At 45.6% G+C, this 18,506-nt stretch overlaps 1 protein-coding gene across 2 annotated transcripts in view; it reads left to right on the forward strand.

The window, feature by feature from the left end:
- Nucleotides 1-746: 746 nt before the first annotated feature.
- The window catches only part of ATG16L1 (autophagy related 16 like 1), a 43,564-nt gene continuing 25,804 nt past the window's right edge, over nucleotides 747-18,506 (forward strand). For both annotated transcript variants that reach the window (XM_007966687.3, XM_007966688.3), the window contains exons 1-5: nucleotides 747-1,032; nucleotides 5,184-5,277; nucleotides 12,141-12,246; nucleotides 12,993-13,066; nucleotides 13,890-14,141. In XM_007966687.3, coding sequence (XP_007964878.2) covers nucleotides 918-1,032; nucleotides 5,184-5,277; nucleotides 12,141-12,246; nucleotides 12,993-13,066; nucleotides 13,890-14,141 — 641 coding nt within the window. In that variant the 5' untranslated portion in view covers nucleotides 747-917. The remainder of the gene's footprint in view (nucleotides 1,033-5,183; nucleotides 5,278-12,140; nucleotides 12,247-12,992; nucleotides 13,067-13,889; nucleotides 14,142-18,506) is intronic.

The raw sequence follows: 18,506 nt of genomic DNA on the forward strand, positions 1-18,506 counted from the left end.
GGTTGGAAAGTCTCTGATCAGAGGGGAGGCTATCTCCTGGTTGGCATGTTTCTGGTTGGAAGGGGGTTTATCTTAGGGTTGGAATGTTCTCTGGTTATGCGGACATTAGCCATTAGGCTCATGTTTTTGGGTTGGATTTAGGTGGCTTTTTAATCAAGGGGAACTTAAAATGGTGGCAGTTATCCAAGATGGCAACGGTCCTGCTGTCAGGGTAGGCCTTGGGAAGACACCGAGTGTCTTTGTAAACTTAGGTTTCCCCTGTGCCAAGCACAGTGCTGACTGCATTACATGGGTTTTTCTTTTTACTATTCGTGACAACCTTCTGAGGTAGGTATCACTACTGACCCCAGTTTACAGATTGCCTGACAACTGAGGCTTAGGGAGGCTGCCATCACCCACAGTCACAGAGCTACTATGAAGGGAGGGAACCCCATTTGTTCCTAAACTGCGATTTAAAAAAAAAAAAGTTGGGGGAAACAGGCCAAGAAAGAAAACACGAAAAGGGTTGAAGAGCAGCAAAAGTAAGCAGTTAGGAGGAAGCGGCCCCTTTCCCGCCTCCTTCCCGCCCGGAGCTGTGCCCTGCGCGGGGCCCGGATGCCCCCAAGCGGCCACCTCTCTGCCTCTGACGCTTCCGGCTACAGGTTGGCGTCACTAGCGAGCGCCTTGCGTAGGCACAGGCCCCTGAGCCCGTGCGGCGTGATACGTCGGGTGAGGGGGAGGGTCTTCCGGCCCTCTGGAAAATCATTTCCGGCAGGAGCCGGAAGACCGTCCCGGATGGCCCTGGGGACGGTCAGTGTGTGGAGGTGAGCTCCGGGATTGCCGGCTTTCCCGCGTCCGCTGGTTGCCTCATGCTGCAGGCCGCGGCCGCCAGCCCCCGCTCGCATCGGTGGCGCTGAGGTGCCGGGACAGGAAGCGACATGTCGTCGGGCCTCCGCGCCGCTGACTTCCCCCGCTGGAAGCGGCACATCTCGGAGGAACTGAGGCGCCGGGACCGGCTGCAGAGACAGGCGTTCGAGGAGATCATCCTGCAGTGTGAGCGGCGCTGGTGCGGGCTGGGAGCGGGGCGGGCGGGTCCCGCGGAGGCATGCGGGGCGCCCGCGGAAACCTGAGGCCGAGTCCCCGGCGCCGCCCTCACGCTTGGCGACCGCCCCGGGTACCCCGCGCTTGGGACGCCCCAAGCCTTTTAAATGTTTTTTCTAACTTGTGTTTTATCTTTGGAGGATTTTCCCTGCTAAACCGTGCGATCTTTGTGGGGAGGCACAGTTCATGTTTGTATTTGTAAATCCCAGCAGCTCACACAACGCTTATGCACTTAAATAAGTCCCAGAAACATCCCATTTATGGGGTCAGGTGAATGAAACGGTCGTTGACTTTAAGTCGCTGAATTAACATTGCCTTCTCAATGCACTGGAATGGGTGTCCTTTGATTCCTCAAACTTACTTCCCTTACTCTACCTTGGTGGTTTTTTTGCGGGGAAAGAGGGATAGGGGATCAGGGTCTCGCTCTGTCGCCGAGGCTGGAGTGCAGTGGTGGAGATCACGGCTCTCTGCAGCCTGAAACTCCCAGGCTCAAGTGATCCTCGCATCTAAGCCTCCCGAGTAACTGGGATTACAGACGCGCACCACCACGCTCGGCTAATTAAAAAAAAAATTTTTTTTTTTGGAACGAGGGTTCACTGTGTTTCCCAGGCTGGTCTCCAACTCCTGGGCTCAAGCGATCTTCCCACCTCGGCCTACCAAAGTGCTAGGATTATAGGCGTCAGCCTATAATCCCGGTCCCACCTTGGTGTTATAATATATTTTCATTCTTAATCTCTTTTAGGTGGGACAGAACCTTTACTGTTACTGAAATCTTCAGTATGAAAGAGGTGGTTGTCTTTCCGCTTACTGCTTGCAGCTTAAGGGTACAAAAATGTTTGTACCTTTACGTAAATTGTAATGGTCCTAGGGTGGTTCTATCTGTCCCTGAAAGTAAACCTGACAACTTTCCCAAGTTATGTTGATCATGGGATTGAAAATAATAATTGCTGCCTTTTTTGCATTCTGATTGCGCAAAATCAGTAGTTCTCAAACTTAGCTGCACATTAGCATCACCTGTAGATCTTTAAAAAATTACAGATCCCAAACCACACCCCAGACCAACTAAATCACAATATATGAAGTTAGGACACAGGTATCGTGTGTGTGTGTGTGTGTGTGTGTGTGTGTGAGAGAGAGAGAGAGAGAGAGATTCAGCCTAGAACTGCATGCCAAGTTATCAGTGTTTTTTGATGCTTCCCAAATGACGCTACTGTGCAGAGAAATTTGAGTACTGTGGTAATTATTTGCATGTGTTATTTCATTTTATCTTTCCCAAAATTCTATATATGAAGCAGGAATGGTTATTGCCATTTTCACACATGGAACTGAGGCCAAGAGAGAATAGGTAACTTCTGAGGTTGCACAGCAGGTTAATGGTAGGACTGGGGTTTGTTTTTTTTTTTTTTTTTTTTTTTTGAGACAGAGTCTTGCTCTGTCACCCAGGCTCGAGTGCAGTGGCGCGATGTCAGCTCACTGCAACCTCCAACTCCCAGGTTCAAGAGATCCTCCTTCCTCAGCCTCCCTAGTAGCTGGAACTATAGGCGAGCACCACCACACCCGACTGATTTTTGTATTTTTAGTAGAGACGGAGTTTCACCATGTTGGCCAGGCTGATCTTGAACTCCTGACCTCAGGTGATGTACCTGCCTTGGCCTCCCAAAGTGCTAGGATTACAGGCGTGAGCCACCGTGCCCAGCCGGGACTGGGATTTGAACTCAGGCTTGATGACTACCTTTTGCATTTGCTTTTCTCACTGGCTCCCCCAGCAAATGGTTCTTTGCTTTCACTGCACCCATTGTTTTAACAAAACTGAGAAGAAAGGGGATGCTTTGCTGTTCTAGGAGGCCCTGAAGAACAGTGCTGTTTCAGAAAGCCGGAAGCACAGGTCCCTCTTACTCAAAACATGATTCCCTGACAGATGACATAAATCAGTTCATTAGGTGCTTTTTGGGTGCTTATGCTTTAAAAGCTAATATCCTTTGAAAGTCAAATTGGGTTGGAGGCTTGACTCACCCCTCACTGAACCTTTTCACTTACTTTCTGAATCTGTTTTGCCTCATCTATAAAATGGGGATGAAGCTTGCCCTGCCCACTTCATAAAAACAGTGTTGTGCATGTAAGTGCTTTCAAAGCCATCTGTATAATAGCCTGTAATTGTAAAGCATTATCTCTTGACACAAATGGAATGTTTTCCTGCACTTTGAAAATGGCATCTTGATGGGACAGGAACATGTAGAACAGTCAGAATAAGAGGTCAGTTGTGGAAAGAAGATAGCTTTAAAGGGTACTAGAGTAGCCAGTAATGCTTGCCTGAGGGACCAGGAGAGGAGACTGGGATGAGAAGCTAACAATGAACAGGAGAGTGAGACAGCCTTTGCTTGTTAAGATCTTCTGTTTAGGTGGAGGGATTGATGTTTAGGGAGATCGTTTCTATTATAGTTTGTGAAACACCTTCATTCCACTCATTCCAGCCTCCCCAGGCCAGTCAAGTTCTGACCCTCCATCAACCTGGAGTCTGTTCCCTGTTCAGTCCGTGCGTTTGAATCTGAAGAGAACCGTGGAAAGAAGCTGTAGGGGGAGGGGAAAGGCTTCCCTCTGTCTCCAGCCTTCTCTTCAGGGAGCAACCTTTGAGAAGGACTTCTTTTGAATGCCTCTGAGCTTTGGTTTAACATCTGAAGATCTTACTAGAGCCCTTTGACACTGGTGGATTTTAAACCTTTCTCTTGATCATGATGTCCCAGGTTGAAACCAATGCCCAGTTTGGCTGAGCTAATTCATTTGACTAATACAGATGAGAGTGTTTCTACCCAGGAATTCTCTTTTCAGATATCAGGAAGTGGGACTCAAGACTCTTTAAAAGAGAAACAAGCTCTTTTAACAGGAATAGTCACTAGCCTAAACCCTGTCTTGTTCTGCTTGGTACCTGCAGAACCGGTACCCATATCTGATCTTACTGGTGCCTGTATGCCTATTACTCTTATTTTTTATTTCATTTTATTTATTTATTTATTTATTTATTTATTTAGAGACAGAGTCTTGCTCTGTCGCCCAGGCTGGAGTGCAGTGGCGCGATCTCAGCTCACTGCAACCTCTGCCTCCCGGGTTCAAGTGATTCTCATGCCTCAGCTTCCCTAGTAGCTGGGACTATGGGCAAGTGCCACCATGCCTGGCTAATTTTTGTATTTTTAGTAGTTTCACCATGTTGGCCAGGCTGTTCTCGAACTCCTGACCTCAGGTAATCCACCTTCCTCTGCCTTCCAAAATGCTGGGATTACAGGCGTGAGCCACTGCGCCTGGCCTGTGTGCCTATTACTCTTAACTCCATGTTCTTTCTAATCCTGTCTTTTGAGTTTCTGTACTCTGTCTCCTGTCAAATTGATTATGTTTGGAAAGAGAACTCATTTCCTCTCTTAGCTCTCCCCTCCTGTGTTCTCTCACATGTTAGCATCCTCTGCCCAGTTGCCTGAGTGAGGAGTCTCAGAATAATCTTTGACTTTTTACCAATACGGATCTGTTAATGTAACTGCCTGCTTTTATAATTTCTTATTTCATCATTGCCAGTAAGAAGTCTAAATTTCTGATCCTGCTTTTTCCAGTGTTGGCTCCAACCTTTATTTCCAGCCACTTACCAAAAGACTCTTATTCCTTCTGCGTGGATCACCACCTGTGACACCATTCATAAAAATGAGTACAGAGTGTATTCTCTGTACCTTTTTATACTTGACTGAATTAAATGTTAACTCCTTCATGTTGGGGACTGTCATTTATTTATATTTCTGGTTCCCTGACCTAAAAAGTAATTTAATGTGTCAGTTATGGTAAAGTTCTCCTGTAGTACTTAAAGGTCCATAGCATTTCACTTTGCCATCGTGTTTCATGTGGTTCTTTTTCTTTTTTCCTCCCAAGGTAGAAACAACTTTGGGGTTAGGAAGCATTTTCAGCTCCCTTTAATAGAGAAGACATTCTTGCAGGTGATTCTGTAGGTTACTATGGCTGATGAATGTATGTTCCTGTATTTTATCCTTCAATACATGACAAGGTAGGTACCTAGCAAGTGTATATATGTTATAATAACTTAATTTCTGACTTTTTTATTTTAATAGATAACAAATTGCTGGAAAAGTCAGATCTTCATTCAGTGTTGGCCCAGAAACTACAGGCTGAAAAACATGACGTACCAAACAGGCATGAGATAAGGTATTTTAAAACTAACCTATATTATTTGTGTCTCTAATGAGATTTATCTCAATTCAGTTGTCACTTCTCTAATTTAAAAGCAAATCAAGTACTATTTTGTGTTCCGGTTTTTGTCAGCTCCTTTCAAATAAGAACTAAAACCGTGTAATTAAAATTGTTTTTTAAAAGGTATGTACATACCTAGAAAGGTTATTGTCAGTACAGTGCTCTCAGCTTGAGAAATTTCTTAAGGCAGGTGCATGTGGTAACCCTACGTCAGTTTCTCATCTAACCTGCCAGGGTTCATGTTTTTTGTTTCTTTGTTTGTTTTTAAATAATCACAGACAAGTATTTCTGAGCAGGTTTTTTTGTAGATCATGTTAATGTAGGATTGATTGGTACATACACAAAAATTGCTTTTGTGCAGTATGGGTCTATTTGATCCTTTTTAGGTTGGTGTTTTTTTCAACATACAAATGGTCCCCAACTTGCAGTGGTTCAACTTACAATTTTTCTTTTTCTTTTTTTTTTTCTTTTTTGAGAGTGTCTCGCTCTGTCACCCAGGCTGAAGTGCAGTGGCGCAATCTCAGCTCACCGCAGCCTGCAACCTCCACCTCCCGGGTTCAAGCAATTCTCCTGCTTCAGCCTCCCAGATAGCTGGGATGACAGGTGCCCACCACGACACCTGGCTAGTTTTTGTATTTTTAGTAGAGGCAGGGTTTCACCGTGTTGGCCAGGCTGGTCTCGACCACTTGACGTCAAATGATCCACCTACCTCAGCTTCTGAAAGTGTTGGGATTACAGGCGTGAGCCACCATGCTGGCCAGCTTACAATTTTTCACCTTTATAATAGTGCAGAAGTGATACACTTTCAGTAGAACTGTACTTTGGGTATCCATCCAACCATTCCGTTTTTTCCCCTTCAGTTTAGTATTCAATAAATTGCATGAGATATTCAACAACTTATTATAAAATAGGCTTTGTGTTAGATGATTTCACCCAACTGTAGGCTAATGTAAGTGTAACCTATGATACTCAGTAAGTGAGATGTATTGAATATATTCTCAACCTAGTATGTGTTTTCAACTTCTGATGGGTTTAAAGGGACTTAGCCTCAGTAAGTAGAGGAACATCAGAAATGAGCAGATTGCAATAAGCTCTTATTTTTCTTTAAGAACTAGATTAGAAAAATACCAGTGTGTGCTGGGCGCGGTGGCTCACAGCTATAATCCCAGCACTTTGAAAGGCTGAAGCGGGTGGATCACGAGGTCAGGAGTTCAATACCAGCCTGGCCGAGATGGTGAAACCCCGTCTCTACTAAAAATACAAAAATTAGCCAGGCCTGGTGGCAGGCGCCTGTAATCCCAGCTACCTAGGAGGCTGAGGCAGAGAATTGCTTGAACCTGGGAGGCAGAGGTTGCAGTGAGCCAAGATCACACCACTGCACTCCAGCCTGAGTGACAGAGCAAGACTCCGTCCCGAAAATATATATATCTATGTGTGTATGTGTGTGTGTGTGTATTAGAATATTTCATGAGATACGTATTTGTTCATGGTGGCGTATTTGTGTTTACTGGGTCATTTGTGTGCATTTATGTATATTTGAAGTCTTATTGTTCTCTTCCATAATTTTCATTGTGTTTGCATGTTAAATTTGGTATGGGAACAGTAACCATTATTTCTCTGAAATCTACACACATTTAGCAATTGTAAAAACAAGGTTGGTGATTTATGGTGTCTAGAAATGGTAGCTGTAGCCTGATGTATTTACTCCTAGAGCTGTAGTCTCCTCATCTGGCAGGATGATCTCCTGGTAGAGGACGGAGTGGGAAAGATACCAGAGAACAGATGGCTTGGCAGGGCCTCACTTCCGTCCTTGGTTTGTAACAGTTCAGGAGATCCTGCCTGGCTGTGGCCCTGGGAGGCCTTCTGTAGTACTTAAGATATTAGTTTTAGTATTTTGGTTAACTTTAGGTGTAGATAATGCTGTTTTACCATTTTCATCTAAATTCATCCAACTGAAAACTAAAAACATTTCTATCTAATTAAACCCTTGGTGACTGTATTCTTGTATTCTTTATCTGTTAGCCAAACTCATGTGCTTGGAATATGCAGCAGTTCTTCTGGCTGAATTTCACTAGGATAGTCTTTTTTGAGGCAGGGTATCTCTCTGTCCCCCAGGCTGGAGTGCAGCGGCATGATCATGGCTTACCGCAGCCTCAACCTCTGGGGCTCAAGCAATCCTCCTGCCTCAGCCTTCTAAGTAGCTTGGAGACCGCGGGTGTGCACCACCATGCCAGTCTAATTTTTTAATTTTTTGTAGAGATAGGGGTCTCACTATGTTACCCAGCCCGGTCTTTACTCCTGGGCTTAAGTGATCCTCCCTCCTCAACCTTCCATTAGTGTTGGGTTTACAGGCATGAGCCACCACATCCAGTGGGATGGTCATTTAGTTGGAGGTCTTGTTATAAATCAGGTTCATTCAGCCCACTCACAGCAAATTAATCACTGAGATAATGGGTTTTGTGAGAGTTTATTCATAACATGGCCAAGCAAGGAGGCAGGAGAACAGGTCTCAAATCCACCTCCTTGAAAATAGGGATGGGGGTACTTATGCGATAGAAAGCAGGGTGGTCTAAAGTGCAGGAAGAGGTGACTGGTGGGTAGGAAAGATGAGGTCATTGGGGCTTCCATGCAAGCATAATCTAGCTATGTGGTTCCTCATAGGACACATGCAGAAAATGGTGGCGTTAGCGCCATCTGAGGGAGGAGTGTTTTGGCCCTCTGATCACCTCTTGGGCATTCACACAGGCCCAGTTGAAGGGTTGGGGGTCTCAGCCGGCTTTAATGAGCAAGAGCTGCCTCCTAGTTCCTGGAGAAAAACCTTAAGCACCAGTTATTGTAGTGAGCCACAGTCTGTTATTATTTATAAGGAAGCTAGTGGGAGTTTAGTTATGTATTGTTTGGCAACTTGACTTGTTAGTGGGAGTTTGGAACTAGAAAAAAGTGATGAAAAGCAGGCAAGGCAGGTTGAATGGTGGGCTTCATCAGGTTACCCCTTGTTCGGTCTTTCCATTTCCACAAATGTTATCCATAATAAGTCTGCCCTCCTGACTTCTTTGTTTCCATTCACAGTATCGTTGTTTTCCACGAGTCATCTATGGTTCCTTCTTCCCTCTATATCTTCCCCTCCCCACTTTCCTTTATTCCTCATATTCCCCATATTCACCAAGCCCATTGGTTCTCCACCCCCTAGCCTCTTGCATCCTTTGGTTTACATTTATTTTGCCACCTCCTTTGTTTATTTATCTTCTTATTCCCAGACTGTGGTGAGAGCCTCATTCACTCAAAAATGCGGACTTCTGTGACCGCAGTGTGGGCTGGGCATTAGGGGTGTAGAGATGAGTAAGCCAGAGTCCCTACTCTGAGGAGGAGTAGAGTCTAGTGGGGGAGACCAACTCAAAGGGACATTTGCTAGAGCATGTAAGGGTATTCACAGAAGCTGGGCACTTCATTGGTTTCCTTTCCCCTCCTTCCTGTCTCTCCAAAGTCCCTGCCTGTCTCATCCTAATTAACTGTAAAACAGTGCACACTGTGCTTAAATAGTCATCTGCATCAGTTATCAGACTTTCTCTTAAGTATTTTCATCACTTTGCCTACAGTTTAAAATCAAACTTTTCAGCCTCAAAATTGTTTATTCTAAGCATGGTTCCTGGACTAGTGGCATCTTCTGGGAAGTTGTTAGAAACAAAGATTCTTGGGCCCCATCTCAGACCTATTCTTTTAGAAACTCTAGGGGTGGGACCTGGTAATCTGTGTTTTCAGAAATGCTTTAGGTGATTCTAGTGACCTCTAAAGTTTGAGCACTACCACCTTTACTGCTACTCAGACTTCCTGGAACCAGCAACATTCCTATCACCAGCGCACAGAAAGTGAGAAATGCAGATTGCTGGGCCTTGCTAGGAAGGCAGATCACCTGTTAGTGGGCTCCAGGAATCTGTGCTTGAAACATGCCCTCCAAGTGATTGTTTTTTTCTACTTGCCAAAGCACCTTTGTGGGCTGATGATATTCATTGTAGGTAAAATAGGAAGTCCTTGGAGGCTTTGGGTCATGGAAAGAGCTGTATCCTGCTTGCCTGAGTCTCTCCTGGCATTTCTGTTGAGTTCTGTGTCTTGGTAGACTTTGAAGTTTAAGCATCTAATCCTGAGGCCCCTCTGCCTGATGATCTTGCCTCCATTTTGCCCTTCCTAGGAGATTCCTACTTTAGTTCCTCTTGGGAAACCCCTCCCAAAATGAAACCATCCTTGTCTGGGGAAGTCTTTGCCTCTGAACATGATTAACACTTTCTCTCGTCACTCTTTGATACACTTTTGTTTTTCTTTATGTTGTTAGTTTTAGGTTTTTTTTTTTTTTTTTGAGAGGGAGTCTCGCTCTGTCGCCCAGGCTGGAGGGCAGTGGCGCAGTCTCAGCTCACTGCAACCTCCGCCTCCCGGGTTCACGCCATTCTCCTGCCTCAGCCTCCTGAGTAGCTGGTACTACAGACACCTGCCACCACGCCCAGCTAATTTTTTGTATTTTTAGTAGAGACGGGGTTTCACTGTGTTAGCCAGGATAGTCTCGATCTCCTGATCTCGTGATTGCGCCTGCCTCGGCCTCCCAAAGTGCTGGAATTACAGGCATGAGCCACCGCGCCTGGCCTGTTGTTAGTTTTTATTTCATGAATCTGTTCTATAGCTAGCCAGCTCCTTGGAAGGCGGGACCACGTCCTACATACTTGAGTCCAGGAGTTCGAGGCCAGCCTTTGCAGCATAGATACCATCTCAATACTTTTTTGAAAGGTGGGGAAGATTTGATAATTATTCTGCCTAATTTAGGATAGTTTCATGTAAAATGTGTTCTACTTTCTAATCTCTTGGCCATTACTTCTTGGGCTAAGATTGGGAAAGTACCAGGTTGCCTCAAGATAAGGTATTAGTTTGTGCTCAGCTATGTGATAGCAATACATATAGAGATGAAAAGACTGCTATACTGCCACCTTTATCCCCCTCTTTTTATTTTATTCTAGGTCATATGGAGTGGGCAGTTCTTTCCGCTCTCTTCAGATGTTGATATCCTAGTGTCCAGCCTTATTCCTTTTCTCCATCTACAAGCTTTCCCCAGGCACTGATTTCAGCTACTCACTATAATCTGATAATTCTCACCTGTGACACCAGCCTTCTCTCGAACTATAAATCCACAGTTCTAGTTGTCTTCTGCTGTTTCTGAGATACCATGCAAACACTTGGCAAAGATTCCAAAACTGCATTGATTCTGGAGGTGATCTGAACTCACTCCTGTGGCCTTAGGCACATCTATTTGCTGACAGTGTCTACATGTTAGCCTCTAGCTTGGACCTCTCCCTGAGGTTCGGACTCTTTTTTTTTTTTTTTTTTTTTTTTTTGAGACGGAGTCTCGCTGTGTTGCCCAGGCTGGAGTGCAGTGGCCAGATCTCAGCTCACTGCAAGCTTCGCCTCACAGGTTTACGCCATTCTCCTGCCTCAGCCTCCCAAGTAGCTGGGACTACAGGCGCCCGCCACCACGCCCGGCTAGTTTTTTGTGTTTTTTAATGGAGACGGGGTTTCACCGTGTTAGCCAGGATGGTCTCGATCTCCTGACCTAGTGATCCGCCCGTCTCAGCCTCCCAAAGTGCTGGGATTACAGGCTTTAGCCACTGCACCCGGCAGGTTTGGACTCTTAATACTCAGTTTCCATTTGGCAGTACTCAGTTTTCACTTGACTGGCCACAACTGAACTCTTTAGGCCTCCCCCAAAACCTGCTCCTCCCACAGTCTTGCACATTTCAGTGGCCGACACCTGCCTTCTACCAGTTGCTCAGGCCAAAAGCCTTGAGTTATCCTTGACTGCTATCTTTCTTCACACCCCATACCCAATTCAAAGTCAAGTCCTGTTAGCACTGTCTTTGGAATGGATTTAGAATCAGACAGTATCTCACCTCACTGCTCCCACCCTGGTCTGGGCTGCACTGTCCCATATTTGCACTTTGCAGTAGCCTGCTGGCTGGTCTTCCTATTTCGGCCCTTACCCCCATGCAATCTGCTCTCCTTTTAAAACCTAAGTCATTCAGCTGCTCAGAGCCCTCCAGCAGCTTCCCTTCACGCCTAGTATACCTCACAGCCCTCAGAGGGGTCCACAAGGCTCTGCATCATCTCCCCACCTCCTCCTTGGCCGCACCTCTGTCCCCCTGTGCTGGGGCTTCAGTCACCCTTCCTGCAAATACACCGCCTGCTATATGCCTCTCCAGGCCCTGCTGCTGGTACTCCCTCTGTCCAGAGGGCCCTTCCCCCAGGGGTCCACATGGCTTGTTCCTCACTTTCTTACAGTCTCTAGTCATGTGTCACATTGGAGAAACTCTCCTCAATTACATTAAAATAGCCCCTCCTCCCCCGTTCCCTTTCTTCTTCTCCTGGAGTTTTTGGCAAGTACATGTGACTCCTGACCTCACACATGCTCTCAGTTGACTGTCAGCTGTGTGAAAGCAGAGCCCTGCACTCACTGCTGCATCATCGGCACTCAGGTCCTTGCTGAGCCAGTGGGCCTCGTTGGTGTGCCTGTTACTGGGACTTCATTCAGGAACTTTCCACCCTTTATTCCTGACATGCCTGGTGGTCACGGTTGCTTTGTTTTTTTCCACGTGTTTCACATCTCCTCCTTTCCACTCATAGTGCCTGTAACCACAGCTGCTGGAGACACCCAAATGGTTTATTGGCTTTGTGAACATGTTTCTGGAGTTGTTGTTTCACTGCCTAATTGGAAAGATTTGGAGTCTCATTTTTCGCCTCCTTTTTTTGCACATTCTCTTCATCTGCCTGGTTTGCCAATTTAGTCCCGGACATGACGGCACATGGAATGACAGTCAGCTACAAGAAATGGCCCAGCTGAGGATCAAGCACCAAGAAGAACTGACTGAATTACACAAGAAACGTGGGGAGGTAAAGCTAGCCCTTTTTCTCATCTGTCTTCTGCCCTCTGAGAGTCCTGTGGGGAGTGGGGGAGCTCAGTCACTTCTCACCAGAATTGGCAGCGGCCTTAGCCATATGTGGCATCAAAAGCCCCCTCTATAGGAATAAAAGGGCAAGGAAAACAGAATGAAAAGACCAGGCGGCAGATTGAGGCCCGTCACCAGAAGGGCAATCCTGTGAGAGCACTGCCAGTTACCATGCTCCAAAATCAGCATGAGGTGCAAGAGTGGAGAGGCTTTAAAGAACAAAAAACCTGCTCCCTGGCCCACTGAAGGCCTCACTGATGGTTTCATAAAGCTTTTCAGTACGAACCCTGAAACGTTCATGAGAAAGAATCAAGTCCAGGGATGTGTTCGCCTGGATGGTGGTCTTATAGCAAAGCTCCATTTGGGAAAATACAGTTCACCATCAATACAGCTGAATTGATTGTCTTTTCAGCAGAAATGAGTCTCCAAAAAGGTAGCTGAGGTTGAGGAGTAGACAGTTGTCCTCAGCAAGCCCCTGGCAGTCACCTGGAACACTTCTCATTCCAGCCAAGCTGTCCTTCAACAGGGAGCGGCAGGGACAGTTCCCCTTTGTGTCCCCATAGGTGCCTCGGCTCCTTGCTGTCACCCAGCTCATTTATTCTTTCTTAAATATAAATCGCCACCCACTGTGTAGTTTCCAAGTGAGGTCCTAAAATTTTATTTATAAAAGTATTCTTCTTTATCTCCCAGTTAGCTCAATTGGTGATTGACCTGAATAACCAAATGCAGCAGAAGGACAGGGAGATGCAGATGAATGAAGCAAAGTGAGTAGAGACCGTGCCTCCTTGGAGCCTGGTCATTGGGTCCCATGTCCTTGTTCTGCTGACCTCTTGTGAGCAAGGCCAGTGGCAGTGAGTGGCCACAGTGCACTTAGCGAGAGTTTGATTTTCAGTGCATGCACGCTCTGGGATCCTTTTCTACCAGCTCTGAGAAGGAAAAGCAAGGATAGTCCCGCAAGCTTCTAGTGTCCTCCTAGGGAAGTCGCCTTGGCTCTTGCAAGTTTCCCAGAGACACTCAGCAGCTTTCCTGTGGCCGCTGTGTGTGGGAGCTGGTACGTTCCTGTGGTGGAGGTGGTAGGGCCAGGATAGCTGAGCGTATGGCCCTTGGGAAAAGGGGAATGAGTTTGTGAGCAAAACTGTTGCTGATCAGAGAGAAGCCTGACAGATAAGATAAATCGGGACTCTGAATCCTGAGAGCTTGGAGCTGGGGTGGGGGGTGCTTGGGTTTCCTTAATATGTAAAAAGGGGTCTAGAGGCTTGGAAAGGCAGGGCACTTGCTCAGGCATTCTTGCTTGGGAAATATCAGAGCTGGTGAAATATATAGGGTTTCCAGCCTCCTTTTAACTCCCCTTTACCAATCTAAGCATTGAACGTTTCTCTTCCTTCACGTCGTGTTTTTCCTAGTCGTTAATTGGATTAATTTCACCTTAAGTGTTTCCTCTCCTAATGGATTATCCTGTACCTCATGGGGATGGGCCTGGCTAAAAGATGTAACAGACACAAAGTGTTAAGCACGCAGCCAGGTCCGTCTGGCTCTGGCACAGGGCTCTGGCGAGGTACTATTCCTCCTCTGATGTCATGCTTCCAGAATCGCAGAATGTTTGCAGACTATCTCTGACCTGGAGACGGAGTGCCTAGAACTGCGCACTAAGCTTTGTGACCTTGAAAGAGCCAACCAGACCCTGAAGGATGAATATGATGCCCTGCAGATCACTTTTACTGCCTTGGAGGAAAAACTGAGGAAAACTACGGAAGAGAACCAGGAGCTGGTCACCAGGTGGATGGCTGAGAAAGCCCAGGAGGCCAATCGGCTCAATGCAGAGAATGAAAAAGACTCCAGGTGGGCTATCAATCCACAGTTAGTGGTTTCCATCCTTAGTAGAGTAGAACCTAGGTCTTTGCAAAGAAAGACATAAACCTGGCAGTTACTGCAGGAGGTTTGTCAGGGAATTCTTTCAGTGTTTCGAGGAGAAAGGCTAATTCTGAACAATAGAAATTAAACCAGAGTTAGAAAAAGGAAAGAAACCACAATTAGAATTCTTCCCTATAATTTTGTGAAGCTTTTTGCATATAAAAATTCTGATCTTGCTAATGCACAAGGAGGCTATAATACAACCTCATATGAATATAGCTGTGAAATTCCTAAATCAGACTCATGGATAGATTTTTATTTATTTATTTTTTGAGACAGAGTTTTGCTCTGTTGCCCAGGCTGGAGTGCAGTGGCGTGATCTCAGCTCACTGCAACCTCCAGCTCCCAGGTTCAAGTGATTCTCCTGCCTCAGCCTCCTGAGTAGCTGGGATTAAGGCATACGCCACCACGCCTGGCTAATTGTTGTATTTTTAGTAGAGGTGGGGTTTCACCACGTTGGCCAGGCTGGTCTCAAACTCCTGACCTCAGGTGATCCACCTGCCTCGGCCTCCCAAAGAGCTGGAATTACAGGTATGAGCCCCCGTGCCTGGCCATTGATAGATTTTTAAAGAATTCACGGCAATCCTTCTAAGTCTGTTTAAGATAAATCTGAAACTTACTGAGACGTGGGAATTAAAAAGTGGATTATCAAGAAATCAGTTACATTAGGAATTCGAATCTCTGTTGTGGGAAATTTGTGTGTTTAAAAGCTGCCCCAGAGAGTCCAGTCATCCCCTAGTCAAGGCCCACTGATCAACCATCTATATACACTCTTACTAAAACCTGCAGGAGAACAAGGAGAGGTTCATTCTCACAACTCATAGAGAACACTGATCTGGATGTTCTGGCCAACCAACCATTGAAAAGAAGGGGTGATCATCCACCTAGAAACCTAAGAAAATGAGCTGAAAAGCTATTAAAACAAGTTCAGCAGATGCCAGGTGCGGTACGTAGCTCATGCCTGTAATCCCAGCCCTTTGGGAGGCGGGTGGCAGGAGGATAGCTTGAAACCAGGAGTTTCAAGAGCAGCCTGAGCAACATAGTGAGACTCCATCTGTCCGAAAAAAACACGAAAAACTAAAACAAAAGCTGAGCATGGTGGCATGTGCTTGTGGTCTCAGCTACTGAGGAGGCTGATGGGGAGAGTTGCTTGAGCCCAGTAGGTTAAAGCAACACTGAGCCAAAGTTGTGCCACTGCATTCCAGCCTCAGTGACAGAGCGAGACCCCATCCAGAAACAAAAAAGCTCTACAGATTAGAACATACATATTTTTAAATCCCCATATCAGTAGTTTTGAGTTTGAAGAGATTATTCCAGTTAATTTAAAAGTGAATAAATGACAATAGGAAAGAGTCTTTTAAAAAGAATAAATTACGATAGGAAAGAGTCTTTTAAAGGGTGATGATGGAAAAACGAGTTAGTATATCAAAGAGATGATCTGTGCTACCGTCGTTTGTGGCAGCACCATTCACAATAGCCAAGATATGGATTAATCTACATATTCATCATTGGCTTAATGGATAAAGAAAATGTGCTGTACATATACACAATGGAATATTATTCGCTATAAAAATGAATTAAATCATGTCATTTGCAACCACTTGGATGGACAGTATATTAAGTGAAATAAGCCAGACACAGGAAGGCAGATATTGCATTCTTCTACATGTGGGGCTAAAAGAAAAATGTTCTAGAGATACAGAGTATAACTGTGGTTACCAGAGCATGAGAAAAGTAGTGGGGAGGGAGGTTAAAGAGAGATTACTTAATGGATACAAAAATGCTGCAAATGGATACAGAAATACTGTTAGAAGGTGTAAGATTGGCCCCGTGTGGTGGCTCACTGTAATCCCAGCACTTTGGGAGGCCAAGGAAGGTGAATCACTTGAGGTTAGGAATTCGAGACCAGCCTGGCCAACATGGTGAAATCCCGTCTCTACTAAAAATAAAAAAATTAGCCGGGCTTGGTGGCGCATGCCTGTAATTCCAGCTACTCAGGAGGCTGAGGCAGGAGAATCGCTTGAACCTGGGAGGTGGAAGTTACAGTGAGCCAAATATCATGCCACTAGGCTCTAGCCTGGGCAACAGAGGAAGACTCTGCCTCAAAAGCAAAACAAAAAGAATACTTAGTGCTGTGGAAAATGCCTAAAATTAATATAACCAAAAATAGGACACAAAATGTTTTCATACAGATGATTCCAATTTTGTATACTTTTTTAAAAAAAGGACTGGAAGGAATTATTATTATTATTTTTATTTATTTATTTATTTTTTTTGAGACGGAGTCTTGCTCTGTCGCCCAGGGTGGAGTGCAGTGGCTGGATCTCAGCTCACTGCAAGCTCCGCCTCCTGGGTTTACGCCATTCTCCTACCTCAGCCTCCTGAGTAGCTGGGACTACAGGCGCCCGCCACCTCGCCCGGCTAGTTTTTTGTATTTTTAGTAGAGACGGGGTTTCACCGTGTTAGCCAGGATGGTCTCGATCTCCTGACCTCGTGATCTGCCCGTCTCAGCCTCCCAAAGTGCTGGGATTACAGGCTTGAGCCACCGCGCCCGGCCTGGAAGGAATTATATGTACTGTTACTGGTGTCGATGTTTGGGGGTAGTGAGATTATGGTTTTTGATTTCTCATTTTATACTTACCTGTATTTTCTAATTTTCTGGTTTCTATTAAGAGAAAGTAAGCTGTCCTTTTTGTATTCTGTCTCACATTTACTTGAAGCAGACTTGTTTGGCTTATGCCATGGAACCTGTCAGAAGTGTGAGGGCGTTAGGGGCCCCAGGTGAGCTAGATGCTGTTAGGTTGCACGTTCACGTCAGCTGAGAGGCTGCTGGAGGGAGAAGTTGGGGAGATGTGTGGCGATGTCAAGGAAGAGCCCCTGAGCAGTGTAGTGGACGGGGTCCTCATTCCCTAGCCCACCCTTTGAAGCATCTTCCTAGGGATGTGCACTCGGAGGTATCGTGTGATTGCAGATGTGGGGCCTGAGGAGTCTTCATTTGCTTAGGTAGATTCTCCTCCTAGAAGCCTTCCCGCCTCATTACCCACTTCCTGCCTCCCCAGCTTAGATGTCCCTCATCTTCCTGCTTCAGGCAGCTGTGGTTTACCTGGGCCATATGTAGCACACTGTTTTGAAATAGCTCTTCACACACTGCCTCCTTCCCTATGCTGCCACGTGTCCCTGCGGTCAGGCACAGTGACTGCTTCATAAGATGCACTAGGGCCGGGTGCGGTGATTCCTGCCTGTAATCCCAGCACTTTGGGAAGCCGAGGCAGGTGGATCACCTGAGTTCAGGAGTTCAAGACCAGCCTGGCTAACATGGAAAAACTCCGTCTCTACTAAAAACACAGAAATTAGCTGGATGTAGTGGCGGGTGCCTGTAATCCTAGCTACTTAGGAGGCTGAGACAGGAGAATCGCTTGAACACAGAAAGTGGAGATTGCAGTGAGCCGAGATGATGCCACTGCCCTCTAGCCGGGGTGACAGAGACAGACTCTGAACTATTAAAGACCTTTCCTTTCCGCTATAGTGATGAAACCCTGATGACAGGTGGTGGTTTCCTCTCCCTGTGACCCTAGGTCAAGTTTTTATCCCCACCTTGCATGTATTTCTATAACCTAAAATTATAGAAAGTAGATTTCAGACAGTCGACAAGTGCTTTAATCATAGAGTAGTGGTACTCACACACCTCATACCGAGACTCTTGTTCTTCCTCGAAGAGAGTTCACAGGTTGTCTCTTCCGGGTAAGAAAATTTGGATAAATTGTATTTTTGGTAATTTGCCCTGTAAAAGTTATTTTTCGTCTTCGAGGTATAAAATCAAAAGCGTAATGTACTTTTAAAGCTATGCCCACACCCTTCCCAAGATTCTGCTATACTGCCTAGAGGGCTTACCTTCATTTTGAGAATTATCACTATGGTAGAAGCTTAAGAGAAAGTTCAGCAGAATTCTTGATTGCAGCTCAGTAGCATTGCTGGAGTTCTAAATTAGGAGTCCTCCACCTAACAGGTATAGCCGTAGTTAGAAGTGAAATTTGTCAAAGAAGAGTGTGAGGTCAGGGTTAGAAGTTAGGGAGTTTCTGAATTTAGGACTTGAATGAGAGAGAAAAATGATTCTGAGAAGGGGAGTTAGTGGATGAAACTTTGACCATAGTAAAATTTGTCACAGCCAAGACTTCTATTAAAGTTTCTAATGTTACGTAAATTTTGACAGTTGAAGAATCTCACTATACCTCAGTTTCCTCATTTATAAGTGGCAATAATGGTGTTTACCTCAAAAGGTTGTTATAAGGCTTA

The sequence above is a fragment of the Chlorocebus sabaeus genome, chromosome 10, assembly GCF_047675955.1.
Source record: "Chlorocebus sabaeus isolate Y175 chromosome 10, mChlSab1.0.hap1, whole genome shotgun sequence".
NCBI classification, from domain to species: Eukaryota; Metazoa; Chordata; class Mammalia; order Primates; family Cercopithecidae; genus Chlorocebus; species Chlorocebus sabaeus.